We start from the raw sequence: 23419 nt of genomic DNA, 5'->3' as shown, positions 1-23419 counted from the left end.
AGAACCTTGCACAGTGCCTGGCATACAGTAGAGCGTAAGAATCTTTGCAAAAGAAACAAATTAGTAGCTACTGAGGACCTGTGATGTGCCAGGCATATGCCAACAAGCTGGGGCTGTAAGTGGACACGGCGGACACACGCAATTCTTTGTATCCAGCAAAAAGCCCAGGCATTAGTCAAATGATTAATTAGATATAAAAAGTAGAATGATTGCTATAAAGGAAAAGAAAAAGTTCAAAGAGTGTGTGTATGTATGTGTGTGGTTTTAAAACGTACACAAATTCCCTGACACTCCTCTACCATGAGGTGGAATCGAACTCCCTGAACCTAGAAGCTGAGCAGCCTTGGTTACTCGATTCCAAGGAACAGAATGCAGCGGAAACGATGCCGCATGATTTCCTCAGTTACATCATCAAAGGCGTACAGCTTCTACCTGCTTCTCAAGCTTGGAACCCTGCCACCATGCTGTGAGGAAGCCCAGGCCACGTGGAGAAACAAGACCAGCTGGGGACCCCTCCAGGAGCCCTCATCAGCCACCAGGCACAAGCAAGGGAGCCTTCGACGTGGCTCCAGCTCCAGCCAACTGATTACAATTGCACGGAGACCCCGAGCAAGACCCTCCTGGTGGAGCCCCGTCACCCCCCATAACTGCTGAGAGGAAAGGACAGTACACTTGGGTTGTTTTTTTAACCACTAACTTTTGGCGCGACTGACCCCATAGCCATCGAGACCCAGAACAGGCAACGGAGTGACCTCTGTAGAAGTCAGGGAAGGTTTTCTGGAGGATATTTGAGCTGAGATCTGCCTGAGTTGAGGTTAACTACTTTGAGGGGATGCCTGGCAGACACGAGGACTAGTATATACAAGAGGCTCCGAGACAGGAAGGAGCGAGGCCCATTCAAGGAGAGGAAAGGGGACCCCTGAAGCGGACTCTCAGGGATGGAGGAGGAGAGTTAGGCAGAGGACTCGGCAGGAAGTAATCCGGTGACCTGGAAGTACTTCCCCTCCTTACCAGCTGGGCCGCCGAGAACAAGTAAGTCACCCTCTGAGTCCCAGGCTCCTAAGGGAAATCGGGGCTGATACGACCTCCTACAAAGGAGTACGTGAGGATTAAAGGGGAAGAGAAGCACAGACCTTCCACCTCAGTACCGGGGGCTGAGTACCAGTTCCTCCTAGTGTTCTGGCTGAGTAGAAAAGCATTCTAGAACTTCCACAGTCCCATTTGCTTCTCTCTGTTAAAACGTGGCCCTTGGCACATAGGAAGGGAACCAGGTGGCCCCATTCCTAGCTCCACCACTGCTGTGTGACCTTTGCGGAGTCAACCTCTCTTCGGGTTTTTCTAAGAATAAAATGAAGGCGAAAAATCAAATCTATCTCAGTGCTTTGAGCTCCTTAAAGACAGGCACTATGGGAATGCAGGCTCACGCCTCTGTTCTGCCACAGCTATTTTTGGCCCCATCAGCCTCAGAAGCAGGTCTCGTGGAGGGGGTGTACATGCTCTTCCTTGAGGGCTGGTACACGGCTCCTTCCTCGGCCGCAGCGTCTGAGTCACACGCGGGGACGAGTGGGCCATCACTGACATTTACAAAGTCGGCCCAGTCCTGAGCCCTGGCAGCTGCCGTGGGCTTTTTGGTCGGGTCCTCGAGCACGTCTATTCCTTTGCTTTGCCAGGGTTCACCCCTGCCCATGCCTTCCAGAAATACTTTCACCCAGGGACTCTGGGGCTGACCCTGGGGATCACAAGCCTGGTGACAGCTGCCCCTACTGGGGCAGGAGTGGTACTCTCAGTAAACCTTTTCTTTCCTGTTGAATACCTAGGGGCATCTACACATCCTTAAAGCACTCATTTCCTCCCTGCGTTTCTAATCAGATGTTCGTTTCTCAGCAGCGAGGTGCCGGAACCACGTTTAAACAACTCCCAACCTGAACGTCAGTGACCTATTATTATAATTATCACTACTACTGTTATCATTAGTATTACTTATTAGCTGCCATTCAGTGAGTGTCACTTGGGTTCCAGGCTCTGCGCTGTGTTAACTTCATGGCATGGAATACTCACAACCGCCCAGCCCATATGCAGCAGGTATTGTCATTAGCCCCGCTTCACAGATGTGGAAATTGAGGTCCCAAGCTGTTAAGGACACGTTGCCCAAATCACTTAGCTCATGAACAAGGGTGGACCCCAGATCTAGAGGGCAGGACAGCCAGGTTGAGCCACTGTGCTGTAACACCACTTTTAAGCATGTAGTTTCTGCCAAGTACAGGCTGTATAATTTCCAGTCTTCACTGCAATCCCTCCTGAGGTTAAGTATCATTAGCTCCATTTTACAGATGAGGAAACTGAGGCTGAGAGGGATGAGGTGTGCCGAGGGTCGCAGAGCTCAGAGTGGAAGAGCTGCACGTAACTCCAAAGTCCCTTGACTTGACTGCCGTTCTCTAGGACACTGGTTCTCAGTGGGTGTGCCCTGGCCGGCCAGCGCATCAGTGTCACCTGAGAATATATTAGAAATGCAAATCCTCTGGCCCACCCCAGACCGACTGAATCAGGAATTCTGGGGATGGGGTTCAGCAACCTGTGTTTGGACAAGCCCTCCAGGGGATTCGGACCACACCTGCATTTGAGAATCACCCAGTCTAGTGCCTCCCACTGTTTGCAAAGGTTTACAAAGTGCAGCTGCCCTAGGCAGTCGCCACCTAAAGTGTGAAGGACGTGGGCAGAGCTGGGGAAACAAAGGGCAGAAACTGGAGATGCCGGTCAAGAATCTTCCACATCACAAGAACCCTTTCCAAGTTCCTTCTCGGTGGCAAGCAGGACTCAGGGCAAGGCTGTCTCAACAGACGTCCCAGGGCGGCTGGGAGGGGCAGCCGAGCTGGGGACCCACAGACAAATGTGGGGCTGAGCTGCCCCCGTGATCAACACGTTCTAGAATGGAGCTGGAGGCGGGGGGTGAGGGGACAGTGTTCTTGAAAGTTTCACAGTAAAACAAAATAAAACATAAGAAATAAATTGAAAGACCATGTTGCCACTGCCAGAAGGGTGGCCCAGCAGTAGGTGACCCACCATCCCAGTTTGCCCAGGACTACAGGGTTTCCCGGGAGGCAGGGCTTTCAGGGCTAAAACCAGGAGAGTCCCGGCCAACCCGGGATACGTTGGTAGCCCGGAGCAGCAGGGCAGCAGCAGGTGCTGTTTGGATGAAGAGGGAGGCCTGCGTGGCCACAGGGAGGATGCCCAACAATTCTGGCAAATGTTTCTGGCTCTTCCTTTTACAGGCGACTTTATAGGTCTGTGTGAGTAGGTACAGAGGTTTCCCTGTGTCCTCTTTCTCCCTCTATCCCCGACACGTGTACCGACGTCCACGCTCCTGCAGAAGGACATTCCTGCAGCAGGGCGCCTCCTGCCTGATCCTCGGGCTCCGAACTCCGGGCCTTTGCTTCAGCCTCTCCATGGACTGTCCGGCCACCCTGTGCTCCTGCCTATCCGAGGTCTACTTGGAAATTCTCCCATGTTGTCCTGATCCTCCCTTCCTGCCCCTTTTGGAATTAAATATCTTTCCCCCAAAGCACCGCTTTTTTCCCTAAGTCTAACACTCAGAGGCTGCTCTTTATCAGAAAGATTTTCCCACAATGGTTAGCAGCAATGGATACCGTTTCCCACAGTGGTTAGCAGCAATGGATACCGGTCCAGTTTTCAAAAGTGCTTGCCACTTACATGAATCCTCCAGTCAACCCCATTGGTGGGTGAAAACCTCACACCCAAAACTCAGGCTTAAGTTTACCAGCCCTATTTCAACGCTTCTACACCACTGATGGGAATGTAAATTGGTACAGCCACTATGGAGAAGTATGGAGATTCCTTAAAAAACTAAAAACAGACCTACCGTATGATCCTGCAATCCCACTCCTGGGCATATAGCTGCAGAAAACCATAATTCGAAAAGACACATGCACCCCAGTGTTCATTGCAGCACTATTTACAATAGCCAGGACATGGAAGCAACCTAAATGTCCATCGACAGATGAATGGATAAAGAAGATGTGGTATACACACACACACACACACACACAGGAATATTACTCAGCCATAAAAAAGAATGAAATAATGCCATGTGCAGCAACATGGATGGACCTGGAGATTATCATACTAAGTGAAGTAAGTCAGACAGAGAAAGACAAGTATCACATGGTATCACTTATATGTGGAATCTAAAAGAATGATGTAAATGAACTTATTCACAAACCGGAAATAGGCTCACAGACATAGAAAACAAACTTCTGGTTACCAAAGGGGAAAGGCTGGGGAGAAGGATAAATTGGGAGGTTGGGATTAACATATACACCCTACTATATATAAAATAGATAACCAACAAGGACCTACTGTATAGCACAGGGAACTCTACTCAATATTCTATAATAATGTATATGCGAAAAGAATCTGAAAAAGAATAGATATATGTATATGTATAACTAATTCACTTCGCTGTACACCTGAAACTAACACAACATTGTAAATCAACTATAGTCCAGTATAAAATAAAAATTAAAAAAAAAAGTTTATCAGCCCTCTTATCATCATGCAGAGGAAGTGGCAGGGCTGGCACATCAACCCAGGCTCAGGGTCTCAACCTCTCATGCCGTGTTCTCAGTCTTTTCATTACTCGGGCCCCGCCATTGAGAACAACTCTCTGTGGGCCTTCAGTGCACCCAACACAGGGCTGGACGCAGAGCAGACACTCGGCAAACGTTCACCAGGTAAATCAGAAGCCCTTGTGAGCGGCAGGGATGCAGGCACATCTGATGACCAAAGGAGCAAAGGCTGGCATGTGCCTGGAGCCAGTGTATCCAGAAAGATGGCAGGAAAGGACACTCCTAGACACACCCTCTGCAGATTATGGACCACCGCACCGTGAGCTCCCTGTGGGCAGGAGCTGCTCCTCTCTTGATCATAGCTGACTTCCAAGCCCCTGCCAGCACCTGGGGAGCTCCGTGCACACCTGCTGAAGCCCCGTGCCCTCTGGGAGAGGCTAATTCCTCAGGGATTAAAGAATATGCAGAAGTTGTGGATGTGGCCATAGCTCTGTCTGACATTACCGGGCAGTACTCGTGTGTGGGGTTCTGGGCTGAGCTCAGTGAGGACCAAGACAGTGTACAAAATACATTCTCTGCCACTGGTCTAATCTGCCAGGAACCCCATGGCTGTGGAGTGCATCCACTGTCCTCCTGCCCAGTGTCCACGTCTTCATCCTTGGGTTACAACCCCTCTACCTGGATTTTCCTTTCAGAAGCCACCACCCTCTTAACCTCTATCCATAAGCCTCAACTGTCAACCGTGGTCACATGGCCCAGGCCTGACCAATCAGCACATTCCATCTCGTAGGCCATCATGATTGGTTCAAGGATGGACATGTGACTCAAGCTGGTCTAGTGAAAGTCAGCCCTGGGTCTTTAGTTGAATGATTGAGGAAGAGAAGCTCTCCTTGTAGGGAGATTACTAACTGTAAGGTTGACGGAATCCTGGAGCTTGGAGCCACAGAGACTGCGCCTGCCTGAGAGAAAAGGTGACCCGGGAGAAATCACAAGAGAGAGATGGACACAGAAACCCAGTACCGTCATCATATAAGACCTGCTGCTGGAATATTCCAATACATGAGCCAAAAAACGAACAGCTCTCTCTAGTTTTTGCATCACTTAAGCCACTTCAAGATGGGTTTCTGCTACTTGTAACTGAAAAAGTCCTACCATAGAATCTGTAACTGAAAAAGTCCTACCATAGAATCAAACTACACCTGCTGTCCTCCAACCCAGAAGTGCTCTCAGGCCTCAAGCTCACAGGAGGCCTCCGTCCCCTCACACCTGGCACGGCCACCCGCCTCCCCTTCTCCACAGCCCCCCACCTGGCTTCAGGCCTTCATGGCTGGTCTGGGGCCTGAAGTATCTCAGTGGTCCCCTCTTTACCCCAGTCGGGTAGCTCACCCCAATCCACCCTCCACATGGTCAGGAAAGTTGACTCTGAAGCGGACGGTGTGGGATCGTGTCACTTCTTTGCTTAATACCTTCGTGGGCTCATCGCTGCCCAGAGTAGCGTTTCCTAAAGGATGGGGCGCGTGTCCCTGCAGGTAAGTGAGCTGGTATTGGATGACACGTGGACCTGGTGCTCAGACACACAGAAACATAGAACAAGAAACTTAGGCCCCTTTTGATTCTCTCACAAACCTTCTGATTTCTTTCTTGAGAAATATCTCCGCACGGGGCTACTACAGCTCTGCCACCCGTCTACCTACCACCTGCTGCGCTCCCTTTTTAGCAGAAAGAAAGGAGGCCTCGAGCTCAGAACCTTTCACGACAGGCTAGAACTTTAAAACACCGGTGTGTTCGCATTTGTTTTTATGTCACCTTCTACTTACGCAAGTGATTCTGGTTTTTCACTGATGGTAGTTATTAAAGTTTTCTTTGGAGATTAATTTGTATCAACACAAAAGTGAGTCTGTTTAAAGAAAAAAAAATAAGGCAAACAACAGGAGGTATTTGGATAGGGGAATGTTTGGCAAACAGCGATTCACAGGATGAAATGTGATCTACTCGGCCGGGCACACAAGGCACATCACAGTCTGAGGGGCTTGGACCTCCCATGAGAAGTCCCATAGCGTCACACCTCCAAGCCTTTGCTCTCGATGGTCCTTCTGCCTGGATGCCCTTTTCCCACCACCCGTTCAATGACCTAGAACAATTCCATTTATTATGAAGACCCAAGTCAATGTTACTGTGGCTGTAGTTTGGCCCAGCCACTCAAGGATTTCCAGTGCACCTGGAGAACAATTTCTGTGCTCTCTCAGGTCACTTTTTGTCGGTTGCTGACAGAAGGCCTTCCTTGAGGCCGAGAGATCCCAGAGACCAGAACGGTCTTTCAGGTCTGTGTCTGGCACAGATGCTCGGTTCGCACAAGATGAACTGAACAGACTCTAACTGGCGGATGTGGATCCATTTAGGTACAAACACACCTGGAAGCAGCAGGGGCCTGGAGCTTGAATAGCAGAGGGAGAAGGAATTTCATGGAAGGGAAGGGAGTGAGGGGCCAGGGGCCTGAGGCGGGGCCCTACAGTACAGCCCAGGGATTCCTTCAGGAGACAGAAGGAGGGTGAGCATCTTGGGATGGCAGGACCCTGCAGAGGCCGGGAGCACAGGGCCTGGTAGGCTGAGGTTCTTGACTTTAACTTGCACTTGCATCATCTCAGAACTTGTTAGGATGCCACTTCCTAAGTCCCACCCCGAAGGCTCTGACTCAGTGCGTTGAAGTGGCCCTGTGCAGCGTCACTTTAAAACGAATGCTTCAGGCGATGCTGAGGGCCACACTTTGAGAAGCACTGAGCCACGTGTGTCAGGGAAGAATGGAGACAGGTGGGGGCCTAGCAGACAAAGTGCAGAAACACATGGGAACTGCAAAAGATTCCACCAGAACACCGCATCCCTGCCTGCACACCGCAAGCTTGGAAACACGGCTTACCAGAGAATAAGCCTCGTCCAAGTTATTTAAAACATGCCCCAAATAACTCAACGGAGATGTGTTTAATGAGGTGGCTCCACACATGAGCTTGGGCAGTCTATAGGCCGCAACTTGAGTGATCAAACCCGAATACAGAATCTCTTGTTAGAGACCTTATCAACTGGCAATTGTAAGCAGGGAACTTAACCCCTACGGGTCAGGACTGAAGCCATTTCTGGCTAAAGAAACCCTCCTTTGTTTGCAATCAGATTGTTCAGAGATGAAATCAAGGAAAACAAGTGACGAGGCGGGGGAGGGGATGCGCGGGTGTGTGTGTGTGTGTGTAGCAGAACTTGCTGCAAATAGCTGAACGGCACCCGTATAACTTTGCTCTCAGAGCCTCCACCTCGGTTCTATACTAATTGCTCCCTTACACATGAATTAAAATCAAAAAATGAAACCATGCTCATGAGAGGGGTATTTCAGACCAGTGCCCATGGTTGCCCCCCTTCAAGGTCTGGCCTTCGGAACAATCCAGGCAGAGCCACTCATCAAATGGAGATTGACTTTTATCTGATTAACCAATGGAGAAACATCCTTCTCCATCTCACAGGAACATTCTGTGGGAAAGGCGTTCTGCAGACTGCAGGGAAAAGTTGGGTCTTGGCTTCCCTCCTGCTCGGCCAGTGGAAAATTACAAAGGAAGCAAGAATGCCCTCTGCTTCCTGGCTTCCCGGGAACCTGCTTCCCAGGTCCTTCCTGGGCCCAGGAAAACGCGAAGAGAAACCGGAACCAGAGCTGAGCCTTTACTTACCTGGGGCGGAGAGGAGTCGGGGAGGCGGCGGGGGCGGCGGGGGCGGGGGCAGCGGGGGCGGGGGCCGGCACTGGCAGATGTGTTGGCAGCTGTCCGTCACCTTGGAGCAGGACTTCCGGGGCTCCCCGTGTGTCACCTGCAGGAATGGGCACGGGCGCCCGAGAGAAGCCAATGCGGCATCTGGGAGCCCAAAGGGGACCACCCCGACGCACGCACCCCTCCCCAGACCTAGGCAGGAGGAAGAGCCAGAAACTGGGCTGGGTCGCAGGGAACAGTGTTACGCGGGGCTGGCCTGGCAGGGATGGAGACCTAGGTTGTATTTCCAGCTCTGTGGGACCGGGACAGTTGGCTTGGGCATTCATGAGAGGCTTCTAGAATCTCCCCATCGTGCAAATGAGGAAACTGAGGCCCAGGCAGGAGAAGTGGCCGCCTGAGGTTCTCACACCCAGATGGTGACAGGACACTGATTTTACCTTCTGCGTAACCTGACCTAACCACTTCTCCCATCTGCCCGGCTACGGTGCAGGACCAAGCCCTCACCTCCTCTCTGGCCACAGCTCCTGATGGCCTCTGTGTGTCCACTCTGGGCCAAGGTCCCCCCACCTTGGGGGAGGAACCTTACCCGGCCAGGCCTCTGCTCTGGTGGCGCACATGACGAAGGGGAGCAGAGCAACCTCCCCAGTGTGATGCACGAGCCACCCGAGTGGCCTTGTGGGAAACACACCTGACCACACTGCCTGCAGGCCCCCGCCCCGCCATGCCCGGATGCTCACCCACAGCTCAGGGGAATCACCGGGCCACAGGGCCCTGCAAGGGAGGGCCCCCTCCCCTCCTGCTCTGGCCTTCTGCTCTGCTCTCGAAGCCCTCCTTCCGGTGCCTGGCGCCTGGTCACGCTCCCTCCCTTTGAGCACGCTGCTCCAGTGGCCTGGAATCTCCTCCGACACCTTTCCCTCTGCTTTACCCATGACTCAGCTTGGCCATCACCTCCTCAGGGAAGCATCTCTGACCGCCCCGCCCCCACCAGGTCAGATCTCCATTTTACAGGTTCTCCTGGCACCGGATTTCACTCTGTGAGGCAGAAATCCACACGGGGGCGTTTACCTAGCTCAGCCGCCTATCTACCACTGGACTCTAAGGTCTGTGGGGTCAGGGGTCAGGCCTTTTGTTTTTTCTCTCGCCATCATAACACCTAAGGAAATGCCTGGAATTCACCAAAATCCACACCTCTTGATTCCTGGGCTGGTGTTCTTTCAACACCAGTCCCACGTTCCCCATCTGTAAACTAAAAAGGGGAGCAAAAGTGGGTTGTGTTCACCCAGCGGTTCCCAGCCTTTCTTGCACATCAGAATCTCCAGGCAGCTTTAAAAAATACCCATGCTCGAGCTTTTCCCACGCCAGTGAAGTCAGCATTTCTACAGGCGGAGCTGCGCATGCGTATTTGTTGAAGCATCCCAGGTTAAACTATGTAGCCAGTGAGAGAATGGCTGGTTTAGACCAACTGCCAACATCCCTCTCTATGGCAGAGGGCCATAGACCTTTGAACCTAGCATTTTCTGCCTATCCAGAGAACAGCTGATTTAAAGCCATGAAGGAAGAGTTGGTGGTCACCCCCTACTTCAGTGATGCCCACAGTTCATCTCTCTGGCTGTCATCTCCGGTGAGTAGAAACCCAGATCCCCAATTTCCCTGCAACCAGCCACGGAAGGCCTGCCTTTGGGGGCCAGTGCAGACCCTTTGCTGCACGTGTTCCAGGCCCGCAGAGAGAGCCAGCAGGGCTCGGCTGCTCCCTTGCCACTTGGCAGGTGTGAACAGGATGGGTAACGGCTACCGGAATGGCAGCAGGCGGTGGATTGATTCACAGCCCTGACTTAATATTGACGAGGCCACGAAGCTCCTGCTCACCACCTTTTAGTGTTTTTAAAGGACCACTGACTGCATTGCAAACTCTGGAAGGCAATCTTACCTCCCGCCGGGAAGAGCATCTCCTCAGACCGTGAGCCTTTTCTGTTATTTTACGGAGATGATTAACTCCTTAGATGTCATGGCAAATCCACTGGCTTCTCCCCCAGCGTAGTTGTCAGCCCTCCCATCACCATCTGGATTCTGACCTTCTAAGACCATGGCGGTTGCTCAAACTCTCCCTTCTCCCAACGGCTGGCCTCTGAGATTGCTTCTCCGCTGAACTCTACCAAGTGTGCAAACCTCAAGCAATGCCATCGCCAAAGCAATTACTTTCCCACCCTCCGAGGTGCAATTTCTGCAAGAACGTTCAAGGGGAGCACGTTTCTTCAACCTGGCCCAACACAATGACCTATTTTCGTGAGACGCTGTAAGGGCACATATGGATAAGAGTGCTTAATGTGATGAAATTACAGGCAGGGAAACCAGGGCCAAGTTTCAAGGCTGAAGTGGGGGAAGTGCAGGCACACACGGCGTGTTAAACATCTGTGGTCTCTCGTGTAACGGTCCCACTGAAATGCGAGCGGGCCTAACTGCTTACCCAAAGGTCATCACAAAATTAGCGGGCCTGAGCGGGCTGTCCTTCTCCCCAAGGCGGGGACCCCTGGGGCTCCTCACTGGTTTGGTCCAGTGCAAGCCTGTGGCCGCTGAGCCTCCCTAGACTGACAGCTGGTTACACAGGTCCTTTATCCACTTGCCGACTTCTATGCATCCTTCAAACCCAGCTCTTACATGGCTTTCCCAGGCAATCTGTCCTGAACCCCACGCCCCCCCAGATGAGACCCAGCTGCCCAGTGCTGCCTCTTCACCTCGTAAACCCTCCCCTTTGGGGCCCTTTTCCCACTGTTAATGTCCTCCCACACTAAGTTGTGAGCATCTTGGAGCAGAAAGGTAGTGGGTCTGTGCTTTATCAATCCTGACTAAGCGTGACTTCCTGAGCCCTACTGTGTGTCAGTCATGGGAAACAGGCTCTCCTTTCGCCATGAGGATAATCAAGAGAGGTAGCTCTTATCATCCACGCTTACTGGCTGGGACGACAGGCTTGGCAAAAGCTAAGTGATTTACCAAAGTTGCACAGGGCCCGGCGTTCCGTCGGCGCTCAGTAAAAACGTGTGCCGGGGGCTGTCTGCCCAGCAGTGGAGAGACGTGGGATCTACCCCATCCCCCAGCTCCGGGTCCACTTTGGGATTCTGCGGGTCGGCAGTGTTGTGTTTAGACCAGCAGAGAGGAAACCTCAGTACCACGAGCTTGTCTCAATGGCTGGCTTGGTTGGTTTACATCCTGGGGAGTCTTACCAGGAGAAGAAACTTGCCCCTGAAGTCACTTGCTCTTAGCTAGACTTAACCAAGAAGGAGCAGAGGCCCAGAGAGGTCAACCACCCGCCTAAAGCCGGTATCGTGACGTCCTGTGACCACTTTTTATTCCGGTTTCGCCATCTCCTGCCATCCTGTCCCTGCTCTGCCGCGTCCTCCTGGGGCCAGAATCCTGGGGCCCAGAGAGCTTCCGCAGTCACCTGGATTTGGTCCCTGGCACTGTGGTCTGGGGGACACAGTCCTGTGGCAGCCAGTTCCCACTTCTGGCCAACCAGTGTAGCTCTCTGGCCCAGTCCCCCTAAATAGTCCTTGAATCCATCCACCTCTCCTCACTCCCAGTGCTACAGCCCTAAACCAGGACACCATCACATCCCCACCGGGTAGCCCTGCCTCTCTCCTAGCATTGCCAGATAAAATACAGGGCACCCTGTAAAGTTTTAGAGAAACAACATTGTTTAAGTATAAATATGTCCCAAATATTGTATGGGATATACTTAACGCTCAAGAACGATCCATCGTTCATCTGAAAATTGAACTGGACCGCCTGTATTTTTATTTGCTAAATCTGGCAACCCTACTCTCACCAGCCCCTGTGCCCCTTGCCTCGCCCCCTCCCTGAATCCAAACTTTGTGCTGGAGCTGGACTGAGATTTCTAAAATGCCAATCTGAGGTTGTGTCGTCTCTTTCTTAAAACTTTCCATGGCCCCCAGAGCCCTCAGGATCAAGTCCAAACTGTAAGACACGATGTTAGTGGCTTACAACAGAGGCCTCGCCTGCGTTCTTCCAATGCCCTGCCCTCTCCTCCCACCTCGGGGCTGTTCCCTCCTCCGCCTGGACACTTCACTCACGCTTGCATCCTGACTCCTGATTTCTCCTTGTCCGTGTCTCAGCCGAAGCGCTGCATCCGCGAGGTTTCTCTGAATCCTCCACAAGCTCCCGTTTCTAAGCTATTTGCTCCTATTGAGCACTCCTGCCTATTATGACTTGTCTCACAATCTCTCCGGTGCTAGACTGTCAATGCCATGAAGGCAGGGACCCCTAGATCCCTTGCACTTAACACGGGAGGCCTGGCACACAGTAGGTGCCCAATAATTGCAGCTGACTAAATAAGTGAAGCTGTAATGACTGACCACAGGGGCAGGGGGTCGGCATCGCCTGGGTCTGGGATGGCTCCTCATTGCCACACAGAGACCCACAGGCCCGGATCAGAGCCTGTCTCCATGACAATTGCTTTAGGGGGGCGCCCACAAGGATGATGGCTTCTGGCATCTTTTATCGAGACAGTAACTCGATACTGTTACAGCGCCACAGTAACTTGATGAGACACACTCCTGTCACACCTAATAAATTCGCCAGCCTGTCATCCTCTTCACTTGCAAAAAAAAAAAAAAAGGACTCATGTGGAAGTGAACTTAGAAGAACCCTAAATCACAAAAGCTCAAAATCTCAACTCCAGACACATGAAGGAAAAAAGGGAAGAGCCTCAAGAGTGCCCCCACCAACCTTGTGGCCATTTAATGTCATCTGACTGTAATGATTAAGTTTCTTATCATCCAGGCAGCAGCCAGAGGCTCCGGGCTGATCTCAAGGTTGGAACCTGATGCTTTGAGGGACCACAGACCTCTTGCTTCACCAATTATTGTGCTGGTCTCACCCTTCCAGATGTTTACGACTTAGAGGGATTCTTCTGGCAAAAAGTTCATGAAAGCACAGATAGATTTCTTTATATTCAAGAAACTCCTATGACGTGACAAATGACACTCTCTCCAATTAAAGGGAAACACATGGCTTTGTGCACTTTGATTTTTCCTCTTCTCCTCTCTCTTCTGGTTTCCGCTCTTTTGCTCAAAAACCAAATCCATTCCTTCCAAAGCCCCTTTTCCCTTGACTTCTCAGTCCTTATCGTTTGTAGATTAATCTTTCCAGTGCCTCCAGCCAAGATGTTACCCGTTCTACTTGCCTGGAGGATTTGTTTTCTAACTGATTTCCACAAAACTTGATTTGTATTGAGTAAACAGCATCTGAAATACACACACACAAACTCACACACACATTTGCTTGTGTGAGCACTGCCTGGCTGAAGAACACTGCTAAAAAACGAAGCTGCTTTACAAAATCCTTTCTTTGGTGGTGGGAGTGGGTAGGGAGGTGGTGGAGCTGCTGTTTCTATCCTGCTAGTTCCTGCAGAAAATTCCAGTCCTTGGAGATTAACAACATCATCATGTTGCTCTCTGTACTAGCTGAAAAAGTCTCCCAGAAGAGGGAAAATTGTAAACAAACGAATACAAAAAGGAAGTGAGCTTAACACCTGAGGTTCAGCTAAAAGTTGAACGAGAGAAACTGGTCCCAAACCACCCAAGTGTTTCGAAGTGACACAAGTCTGAATCCCGAGGAGGCAGAGCTGAGTTTAATAACTGCCGCTTCACACATTAAACAAAGCTGTCAAATTCCGAAAGGAAAACAACTGTGAGTGACACAGAAGCAAGCCAGGGAAGAGAGCACAAGATGGGCCTGGCGCTGCAGCAGGGGGTATGCCCCTCCCCCACTCGAGCTCTCCCCCGAGCTGGCTGGTTCCAGCATTAGAGCCCCTGGCTCTCTCCAGGGGCCACCAGGGCTGCCATACAAGCAGGACTGACCACCCTGGTTCCCAGCAGCGCCCCGTCACCTGGGACAGCTCATGAGCCTTGGCAGCCTGGCAAGCAGTGTTACTCAATCCCATCTTCTCTGGACTGTCACCTCCTACTCAGGGCAACTACCTGAATGGTCCCCAAGCCCCAAGACGCCAACAGAAGGACATGAAGCTGCAAACACCCCAGAGTGGGTATTTCAATGACTGAAATGGTAAAAATGCTGATCAAAACCATTCAAAAGTGTTGATCAGACTGCGCAGCAATCAACAGAGTACCTGGCTAGCCAGACGGAGGCGTGACGTTACTATTACTAACATCAGTAATAGCAGCACCAGCTACCATTCAGTGTTTATTATGGTTCAGGAGCTGCGCTAAGTAATCTTTATCTCATCAAGTACTTATAATAGCACAGGGAGGAAGAAGAAACCAGAGCCCGGAGAGGTTAAGCGCACTGTCTAAAGTCCCCCAGCTGGTAAGGGGCAGAGCTGGGGCTCAAAATTCAGAGCTGACACCAAAGTCCACCTCTTCACCATTCCACTGTACTGCTGACTGTGTGCATTCTGGGAGGGACTAGGGACCATCCCATCTTACCATCTCTCTGACCCTAACACAGGTCACTCGAGTTGGTGGCTACCTGGTCTCTGCCCTGGGGACTGGGGGGCCCGGGGTGAAGATTCCATCCTCAGGCAGTCCTTATAGATGGACAGCTCCTTCTTACATTCCCCCACCAGTGGCCACCTCGCAAAACCTGTCCACATCCTCAACTCTACTACCTACAAGAAACAACCCCTTCTGTGTTGAAGTCCAGTTTAAGAAGGCTAATATGAAGCTTACTAGTGGCTCTGACGGAAAATAAAGAAGGTATATTCTTGGTATCATTTTTCTTTTTAACTTTGTAAAAGCTCTAAGGTTTCTTTGTCTGCATTTCTGCAATAGAATATTATCATCAAGAAGGCATTCCCTCAGCCCTTTCTGTTCCAAGGCGCTGTCCTGAAGGCCTCAGCAGGCCAGGACCGAAGCCTCCTTCAGGAGTTTCTTATCTTTTCAGAGCGAGAGTATGCATCCTTTCTTTTCCTAAACTCTTCCCAGGACCAATCAGAGGGGCGATTTTCAGGAAGCCAGGGTCGTGGGAGTGAAGTGACAACCACCCACTACCCGGTCCTGACCAGGAGGTCCTCAGGCGCGCGCAGCCCGCGCCACCGCTCACCTGCACGAAGCCCCAGAGCGGGTGGAGCGCGCAGTGCAGCAGCAGTGAGGGCCAGCAGTAGCCACGGCGCAGCACCAGGTCCCGGAGGAGCATCTCGGCCCGCGGCACCCGCTCCCGGGGCGAACTGTCAGGGGAGCAAAGCTCGGGTCAGGCAGGCGCCGCCGGCACCACCGTGGTTGCGCACCCGCACACACGTAGCAGTCCCGGTTGGGCGGGCACGCCCCGCACCCTGGGGCACCCTCGTAAACCAAGCCTGGCCTTTCATTCCAGCTTGCATCCTCGCTGACCCTTCATGCACACTCACAGGGGCCGGCATCCAAGAACTTACAGTCCGTCGTGGTGCACGCCCCCGGAATCCTGCGCGCAAACCCTGGCCCCGTGCACACCTCCAGAAACAGCCAAGCACGCTTACCGAGGCCCGTGCACCTCCCCAGAAACAGCCATGCACAACTCTCCCCCACTGTGAGCACACTTCAAACCCGGCGGGCACCATTCACCCTGCGTGCACACCCACAGAAACGGCCGTGCACACCTACCGACTCCTGCCCGCACGCTCGCTGACCCCGCTTGTACACGCTGCGTGCACCCTCTCTGCCCCGCCGGCCCTCACTGCGCACACTGCAACACATGCACCTCAGTGCGCGCCCCGTTTGCCCTCGCGCTCTGCCGAGCCCCGGCCTCCGGCCTCAGGGCACGAGCTCCCCCCGCGTCTCCATCTCCGCCCGCACCCCTCCGGGGCCTTACGCCACCTTGCCTGGCGGCGGCCCCACCCGATCCTCGGCGCGAGGAAGGGAGGCGCCCGCTCCCCGCCGCGGCAGAATCTGTTCCCGAGCGGCCGGACGGCCCCCATTTAAAGCCAGCCGCCTCCCCAGTCCCCCGCCCTCTAGGCGGGGCCTCGGTCCTCACCCTGGTGACTGCGCGGGCGCCTGGGGGCTTCACATGCCTGGGAGGAGCGCCGGACACTGGAGCAAAAGTTTGCGCGCGGTTTGGGCCTCCGGGGCGGCTGAGCCGGGGCCCCGGCAGGGCGCGCTCGCACGGGGCGCAGGGCGCGGTGGCTCCGGGCTGCGCCTGGCCGCGCGCGGGGCGGGAGGGGCTGCACCCCGCGCCCAGGGCCGGGGCGGGCTGCCGAGGCGGAGGCGGAGGGCGGGGAAAGTCTCCTCCTAGCCGCCTGGAGCGGGCGGTGCGTGCCCTCCCCGGGTCCCCGCCCTCCCCGGTGGCGCCGCGCGGCTGCCCGGGGCGCTGGTGTGCCCGAGCTCCGGCCGCCCGTTACGCCAGCCCGTGAGAAGCAGCGGCTAGAGGCGCTGGCCTCGAGCGCCTGTTCTGGCCGCAGGGCCGCGGGCGGAGGCGAAATAAATAATGCACGAAAAAGGAAAACAGACGTGAGCCGAGCCAGAGCTCGCCCGCCTCCCGCCCGGGGCTGCGCTCCCGCCCGCGCTCCCCGCCGCCGCAGCTGCCGCCAGCGCCGCTGCAGTGATTCCTCGTCTCCATCTAGTGAGGCTATTGTGTATTGGGCGCTTAATTATTTATCCACCCGCGAGGCAGACTCCAGCTCCCGAGGGTCTTGCTCCTTGCCTGCCGTCCCCCCCGCCCCCGCCAAGTTTCTCCGAGGGGGCGGGAAGGGAGTAAGGACTGACTCGTGGAGACCCCTTTTTGCGCTCGATCCCTGCGGAATCCCTCCCCTCCTCCACCCCATTCGGACGGTGCCGAAGGCGCCCCGGTTGCCCGGGCTCGAGGTGCAGGCCGCCACTCTCGGGGCCAAGTGCTGTGTTCTCCCCTCTGTAGTCCCGGGCGGGGGGACCGTTCCAGCCACACGGCTGCACCTTGGAAGGAGTTGCCGACGGCCCCGGGGAGGACCTCTCCACCACTGCTTTTCGTCAGCCATCTCAAACTCCTGTTTGAGGCGAGATTATCAACAAGTCGGTGGCGAAGTAGCGCGTTACGTTTCTTTCAAACAAGCTGCCCCGGGCCCCGCCAGGCCGCACCACAGGTATGCATGGCCTCCGCTGATCGGGTGAGAGCGCCTGACGAGAGCTTTGATTTATAGAGGCGCTCTCCAGAGCGCCCCGCCCCCAACGCATGGACAATCTTATTTTTAGGTTGGGTGAAGGAACCAGGGGGTCAGGACAGAGAGCGGAGAGTCAGACACCATAGCTCGTTCATCGAAGGAGCATTTACTTAGTTCCTTTCCCCAATCTCTCTGGGCACCCTTAAGTCACGCCCTGTAAACACACACTCTATAAACTGCTCTGCAAACCGGCTTTCAGACCAATTTCCTAGCGAACTCTTTCATATCGAGTGCGGACCCGAGGCTCTTCTCCATGCAAACTCCGTAGAGCCGCATCTGAACCAAGGAGATGTTTGGACACAGTCGTGAACGAGGCCCTGTCCCTTCCCTCCAAGAGCTTGGGGTCTGATCTGGGAGACAGATAACAAAACCAGCCATTCCACTGTCCATTGGCATTCTGCTGTCAGCTGTGTGTGACAAAAGCACTATAAGGGGAGGAGAGATCAGTGAAAACTCTGAAATGTGAGGTGTTTGCAGCTTCATGTCCTTCTGTTGGAAGGAGGGTCAGGAAAGGCTTCCAAGATTGGGTGACCAGCTGGGAGTGGGGGAGTATTTCAGGCATTGGGAACCCCCCGGGCAAAGATGTGGAGATGCTTGTTCATTTGTTCATTCATTCCATACACAGTGTCTGGAACACCTACTAAGGGCCAGACAGAGCATTCGATGCTGGGTATACAGCAGTGGACAAATCAGATCTTCTTGTTGCCTTTAAGGGGCCCATCATAGTGGGAGGAGGGACGGGGAGAAAATACAGGTGTCGGGGCAGGAGGGACTTCCTGGACTACTTGCTTTCACCCGTGGTTTGAAGCAGGAGAATGAGGCACAGAATGAGCCCTGTTGGTCAGCTGAGGTCAAAATAACACGGTATTTTAATGCCTTTCCACTTAAGCTGGCCAGGGTATTTTGTTCAGTCCACGACTTCAGTGTTTAGATATGACAGCAGCCCCTGAGGTTTATATGGAATACTTTGCTACTTAAAAATGTTCTTAAATCACATTCTAATTCAGTTCTTACAGTTCTGTGGGGTAAATGTAATTGCCCCATTTGACAAGTTCAGAGATGTGACTTTCCCAGGATCACACAGCTGCTCACCTGGGATTCAGAAGTACTGGCCCCAACCAGAGGTCCAACACTTCAGGAGAGCCTAGGCAGGCTGTGCCTCTTGGAAAGCCTGCATCATCCATTCTGATCTTCAGTATTCCTGTACTGGACCCAGTATACGCACCTCCTGAGAGTCAGCTGGCTCCACATTCTCCCAGCCCTCCTAACGCCGTGGAATATCACACCTCTGTTAGGGTGAAGACCAAGCAACCCATGGTACCTGGGATCTGCCTACCAGGGCCAGGCAACTCTCCTCGAGAAATGCAGGGGCGGGCTTCCCTGGTGGCGCAGTGGTTGGGGGTCTGCCTGCCGATGCAGGGGACGCGGGTTCGTGCCCCGGTCTGGGAAGATCTCACATGCCGCGGAGCGGCTGGGCCCGTGAGCCATGGCCGCTGAGCCTGCGCGTCCGGAGCCTGTGCTCCACAACGGGAGAGGCCACAGCAGTAAGAGGCCCGCGTACCACACACACAAAAAAAGAAATGCAGGGGTGTTAAACCTTGCAGCAAATTTTGACGAACAAAAGACAAGAGATGGGAGGGAACCAGCATATGGACGGTCGTAGTTCCATTTGGCCTGTCAGGAGATGTCCAGGAGGTGTGATTGAGTGACTGGCAATGTTTTCTTCCAAAGATGCAGCCACCTGGATAACCCACAGCCTTGTATTTACTGTCCTCCTTCCTTCCTTTACTTCCGTTTTCTTTTCTTTTTCTTGTCCTAGAATTGTAGCCCTCAATAAAGTGTTAGCAAGCAAGCATTGCTTCATGCTTTGTCTCCTAAGGAACCGGGGACAATGGGCACCACAGGTGGTCCAGAAAGCAAGTCTTCAGGGTCAGATGTTGGAGCTGGATTTCCCGTCTATCTGGAAGCCATAGGGGCCCCATTACTGACGGGAAGCAGGTCATAATCACGCATATATTTGACATTACTATTTGTAAAGCTTCACCTCTGGCTAAGCGAGATGAGATGTGGGTAAAAAGCAAGGCTATGGGAGGTCAAGTGGGCACTGTGTTTGATCAATGATAATCATAAGGACTGTGAGGTTAGATGGCTTCTTCTGACAGCACTGGAGATTTTGCAAAAAGAAAGTGATAGGGAAGCTATTTGCCAACTTGAGGCATACTTTGTGAAAGCTTTAAGGACACTCTCATCTCTTGACATCCACGAGGCACCTGAACAATAGGCCCAGGATCTGATTGTAAGGGTGGCAGAGCTGGAAAGAACACTACACGTGCAGCCACCCAGCTGTTCACATCAGGGCTCTGATAGGGAAAGAGTTGGACCTTGTGATCTAGAATAGGAATATTTGGGCGAACAAGCCTGAAAATCTTGGGTCTGCAGGGGGAAGTGGCTCAGCTAATTGTTTATGGAAATAACAATACTGAAAACTCAGGGGCATGGAGGTCAGGTGAATAGTCAATGGATGAACTCATAGGGGTGGACACAAAGGGTACGGATGGTCCTGCCTCATATTCATACTCACCAGGGAGCATCTATTGCCAAGGAGGCTCTCAGCAATCAGTTGGACAGGATGACCCATCCTGTGGAAGTCAGCCAGCCCCTCTCTCTGGCCATCTTAGTGCTTCCCTGAGCGATGGCTTGGTCTGCTGAAGGCTGAGCCGTGGCATCAGCTGGGAGACAACAACCTGTGGGGTTGGGCCATTGTTCTCCTGGTTGCATGTGAGTTGATAGATGTGTCTCCAACAGCAAGAACACACGAAATCTGGGAACAAAGGAGTGAAGTACGATTGGCCCCTCTGAGCCCACCTGTCAGAGAGATACCTGCAGACTCTGTGTTTTTTGTTCCTGCAAATGTAGACACTCAGCGGTTAGCGGTCTTGGCTCCTAGAAGCTGATGCCTCCACCAGTGAACACAGAAAGGGATGCTCAAAACTGAAAGCCGTAAGTTCTACCTGGGCACCTTGGGCTTCTCTTGCCAGTGGACCAGCAGTCAGAGAGAGGAGTTGCTATACTGGCAGGGCGGTCATCCTGGATTCCCATGGGGATCTAGGCTTGCTGTTACGCAGTGGGCACGGGGAAGAGTATATTTGGCTACGGACTGAATTTTGTACCCGCCGCCACTCCGCAAATGCGTATGTTGAAACCATAATTCCCCAATGTGACTGTATTTGGAGAAATGGTCTTCAGGAGGAAATGAAGGTTAAATGAGCTCATAAGGGTAGGGCCCTAATCCAATAAAATTGGTGTCCTTACAAGAAGAGGAAGACAGATGAGAGCTCTCTTTCCTTCTCTCTGCATGTGCTCAGAGGAAGAGCTCTGCAAGCCAGGAAGAGAGTTCTCACCAGAAACCGACTCTATGGACCTTTATCTGGGACTCCCAGGCTCCAGAACTGTGAGAAAATGAATTTCTGCTCTTTTTTTTTTTTTTCCTTTTTTTTGCAGTACGCGGGCCTGTCACTGTTGCGGCCTCTCCCGTTGCAGAGCACAGGCTCTGGACGCGCAGGATCAGTGGCCATGGCTCACGGGCCCAGCTGCTCCGCGGCATGTGGGATCTTCCCGGACCGGGGCACGAACCCGTGTCCCCTGCATCGGCAGGCGGACTCTCAACCACTGCGCCACCAGGGAAGCCCAATTTCTGCTCTTTAAGCCACCCCTCCTGTGGTATGTTGTTATGGCAGCTCGAGCTGATACTCTGGGATTCTCTGGAGCTTCTCTGCTCAGAGATAACATGAACGGGCAGTTAAGACGTCCAAAGACCGTCCAGGTAAGAACCCCGGACCAGCTGAAAAGCTGGCCATAGAAATCTAGAATGGGAGGTGTAGCGGGGGGAGATGATGAATATCAATTATGGCCCTAGGACCAGCTGCAGCAGTGGGACTATAGCTTGGCTTGCTCATCTTTTCTGTCTTGTTAGGAAGTTACAGTTGGACTTGTACCTTCACTCTCAAATTGATGGCATTTTCTTCTCAAGTTACTTGCAAATAGCATAGAAGGATGTGAACAGTTCTGAGTAATGCAGGGGGTGGACTCTATTAGACCACATTTAGGCACCTAGATTTGTCTGGCTCCACCTGCTTCCCTACTCTGCTCCCTGGAGAGGGCGGCCAGAGCTACCACCATCCCATCTCCTATCACTGTGGCCATCTCAGCCTCCCCGCCTTGGCAGAGCTGAGCTTCAGTGTGGCCTCCATCATGCCCACTGTAGGAGGGGTCCCAACAGCAATGGAGGGGACCAGACTCATGGAGGTTTGGGCTCCTACTACCAATCCCATACTCAGACGAAGCCCCACACCATGGTGGATGGGATCCGGCTCCCAGAGCAGCTATCTGTAGGGGCCAAGGACGAGGACCTGAAAGTGTAGAGAGTTAAGTCTCTGTGATACAGACTTGGATCAAGGAGAGACAGGGTCGGGAAAGATGTGGGAGATGATCCATCACCCTTTCTCCATCCGTGGTTCCATCTCCATCTGGTTCCATCTGGCCTCTTCGAGTCTGTCTTGTGTGACTAAGCAGTTGGCTGTGTTCCCCAGCAAAGCTGTGGCCAGACCAGTGAAGGGCCCACATTTTCTTTGCCTTCCTTCCTTCCCTGCCTCCCTGCCAATTTCCCCTTGCTCTTTCTGACCTAGAAATTCACTCCCCCCAAATCTGTTATTACCTCTGCTTTACTTCCGGTTCCTGGGGAGTTTAGGCTCAGACAAGTTCTTGGAGGGTTCATGGGCTCTAGAGGGTGTGGCCACATGCATAAAATGAAGTAGGACACTGCATTCCTACCGCAGCCTCTGAAGGCCCACAGCAAATTCAAAGGGGTTCCTTAAGCATCCAGATGGTCTTCTTCAGGTCCCCACTCCTGTGCATCCAGGCAAGTTCTAGGTGGGAAGAGTCTCATGAGTGTCGAGAACACCAGCTCTTGAGCCAGACTGCTTGGTTCTTATAACCTGTGGAGTCTTTGTAGAATACCCTAACCTTTAAAGCTGGCCTCTATGAAAAAAAAAAAAGGGCTTCCCTGGTGGCGCGGTGGTTGAGAGTCCGCCTGCCGATGCAGGGGACACGGTGTTCGTGCCCCGGTCTGGGAGGATCCCACATGCCGCGGAGCGGCTGGGCCCGTGAGCCATGGCCGCAGAGCCTGCGCGTCCGGAGCCTGTGCTCCGCAATGGGAGAGGCCACAACAGTGAGAGGCCCGCGTACAGCAAAAAAAAAAAAAAAAAAGCTGGCCTCCTTTTCTTTGTCTATCAAGAATTATAGTATTTAGATAGAGTTAGATTGCAGAGTTCTTGGAAGGATTAACTGAGATAATTCATATAAACACTTAGCCTGGCACATAATAATTGCTCAGCAAAGGAGTCTCTAATTATTTTGACGGATAAAGGCGCAAAAACGCTGCCCTTTTGCAAAAGTGCTAATTGGCATCAGGAATCTTTTTAAGTAAAACACAAGGAAACAAAGGAAACACTTTATGACCAGTAAAAGAGCCCTCATTGAACCATGAAGTTATGCAGGGTAATTACGTCTTGAAATACTGCAAATAAACACAGTTATTGAAAAAGACATTGGTGGTGTCCAAATCGTTCATTACCTCTGCTTGAGTGAAATATGGAATCGTCTACGTCACGTTTGATAGATCAGCTGTGACTCTGTCCAGAGAGGACATTTTCCTGATTGCCCTCGTATCGGGGGAGCGGGAACCCAAGTCTCTCCTAGGTGTTGTCCCAGACCTCACTGGTCTTTCTGAGGTTGGTCCCACACTCCAACCAGTGACCTAAGAGCTGAGCTGGATTCATTACAAGGGCTATGTGGGCAGATTTGCCTTGCCCCAGACTCTGAGTTAGGCCCTTTCCCCAAGAACATTTTGGTCTAGATTTCTTGCAGCCAGACGTTTGGACATGGAGGAGAGTCAG

The 23419-nt window shown here is 52.8% G+C and overlaps 2 protein-coding genes across 7 annotated transcripts in view; one reads left to right on the top strand and one right to left on the bottom strand.

The window, feature by feature from the left end:
- Positions 1 to 16467, bottom strand: part of PRIMA1 (proline rich membrane anchor 1) — a 63633-nt gene extending 47166 nt beyond the window's left edge. For 2 of the 6 annotated variants that reach the window (XR_010940956.1, XM_067726997.1), the window contains exons 1-3: positions 16307 to 16467; positions 15401 to 15524; positions 8291 to 8426 (exon numbers count right to left, since the gene is read on the bottom strand). Coding sequence is in view for 5 of the 6 variants with exons in the window: in XM_067726997.1 (XP_067583098.1) it covers positions 8291 to 8426; positions 15401 to 15493 (229 nt within the window). In the remaining variant the exon portion in view is untranslated. The other 4 variants (XM_067727010.1, XM_067726973.1, XM_067726981.1 and 1 more) reach the window with 4 other exon arrangements.
- On the top strand, positions 15843 to 19317 carry LOC137222311 (uncharacterized). The gene is made up of 3 exons (XM_067733776.1): positions 15843 to 15862; positions 16446 to 17387; positions 18473 to 19317. The coding sequence occupies exons 1-3, from the start codon at positions 15843 to 15845 to the stop codon at positions 18492 to 18494; spliced, it is 984 nt and encodes a 327-aa protein (XP_067589877.1). The 3' UTR covers positions 18495 to 19317.
- The last annotated feature ends 4102 nt before the right edge of the window (positions 19318 to 23419 follow it).

This window comes from Pseudorca crassidens, chromosome 1 (assembly GCF_039906515.1).
Source record: "Pseudorca crassidens isolate mPseCra1 chromosome 1, mPseCra1.hap1, whole genome shotgun sequence".
NCBI lineage: Eukaryota > Metazoa > Chordata > Mammalia > Artiodactyla > Delphinidae > Pseudorca > Pseudorca crassidens.
Note: the sequence above shows the minus strand (reverse complement) of the source record. Positions and strands in the feature narration are given on the sequence as shown.

Coding starts and splice junctions, on each gene's coding strand:
- LOC137222311 (XM_067733776.1), top strand. CDS start 15,843: ATGCACAACTCTCCCCCACT. Junction 15,863..16,445: donor ATGCACAACTCTCCCCCACT/GTGAGCACACTT, acceptor CACGGGGCGCAG/GGCGCGGTGGCTCCGGGCTG. Junction 17,388..18,472: donor CCCGCCAGGCCGCACCACAG/GTATGCATGGCC, acceptor ATTCTAATTCAG/TTCTTACAGTTCTGTGGGGT.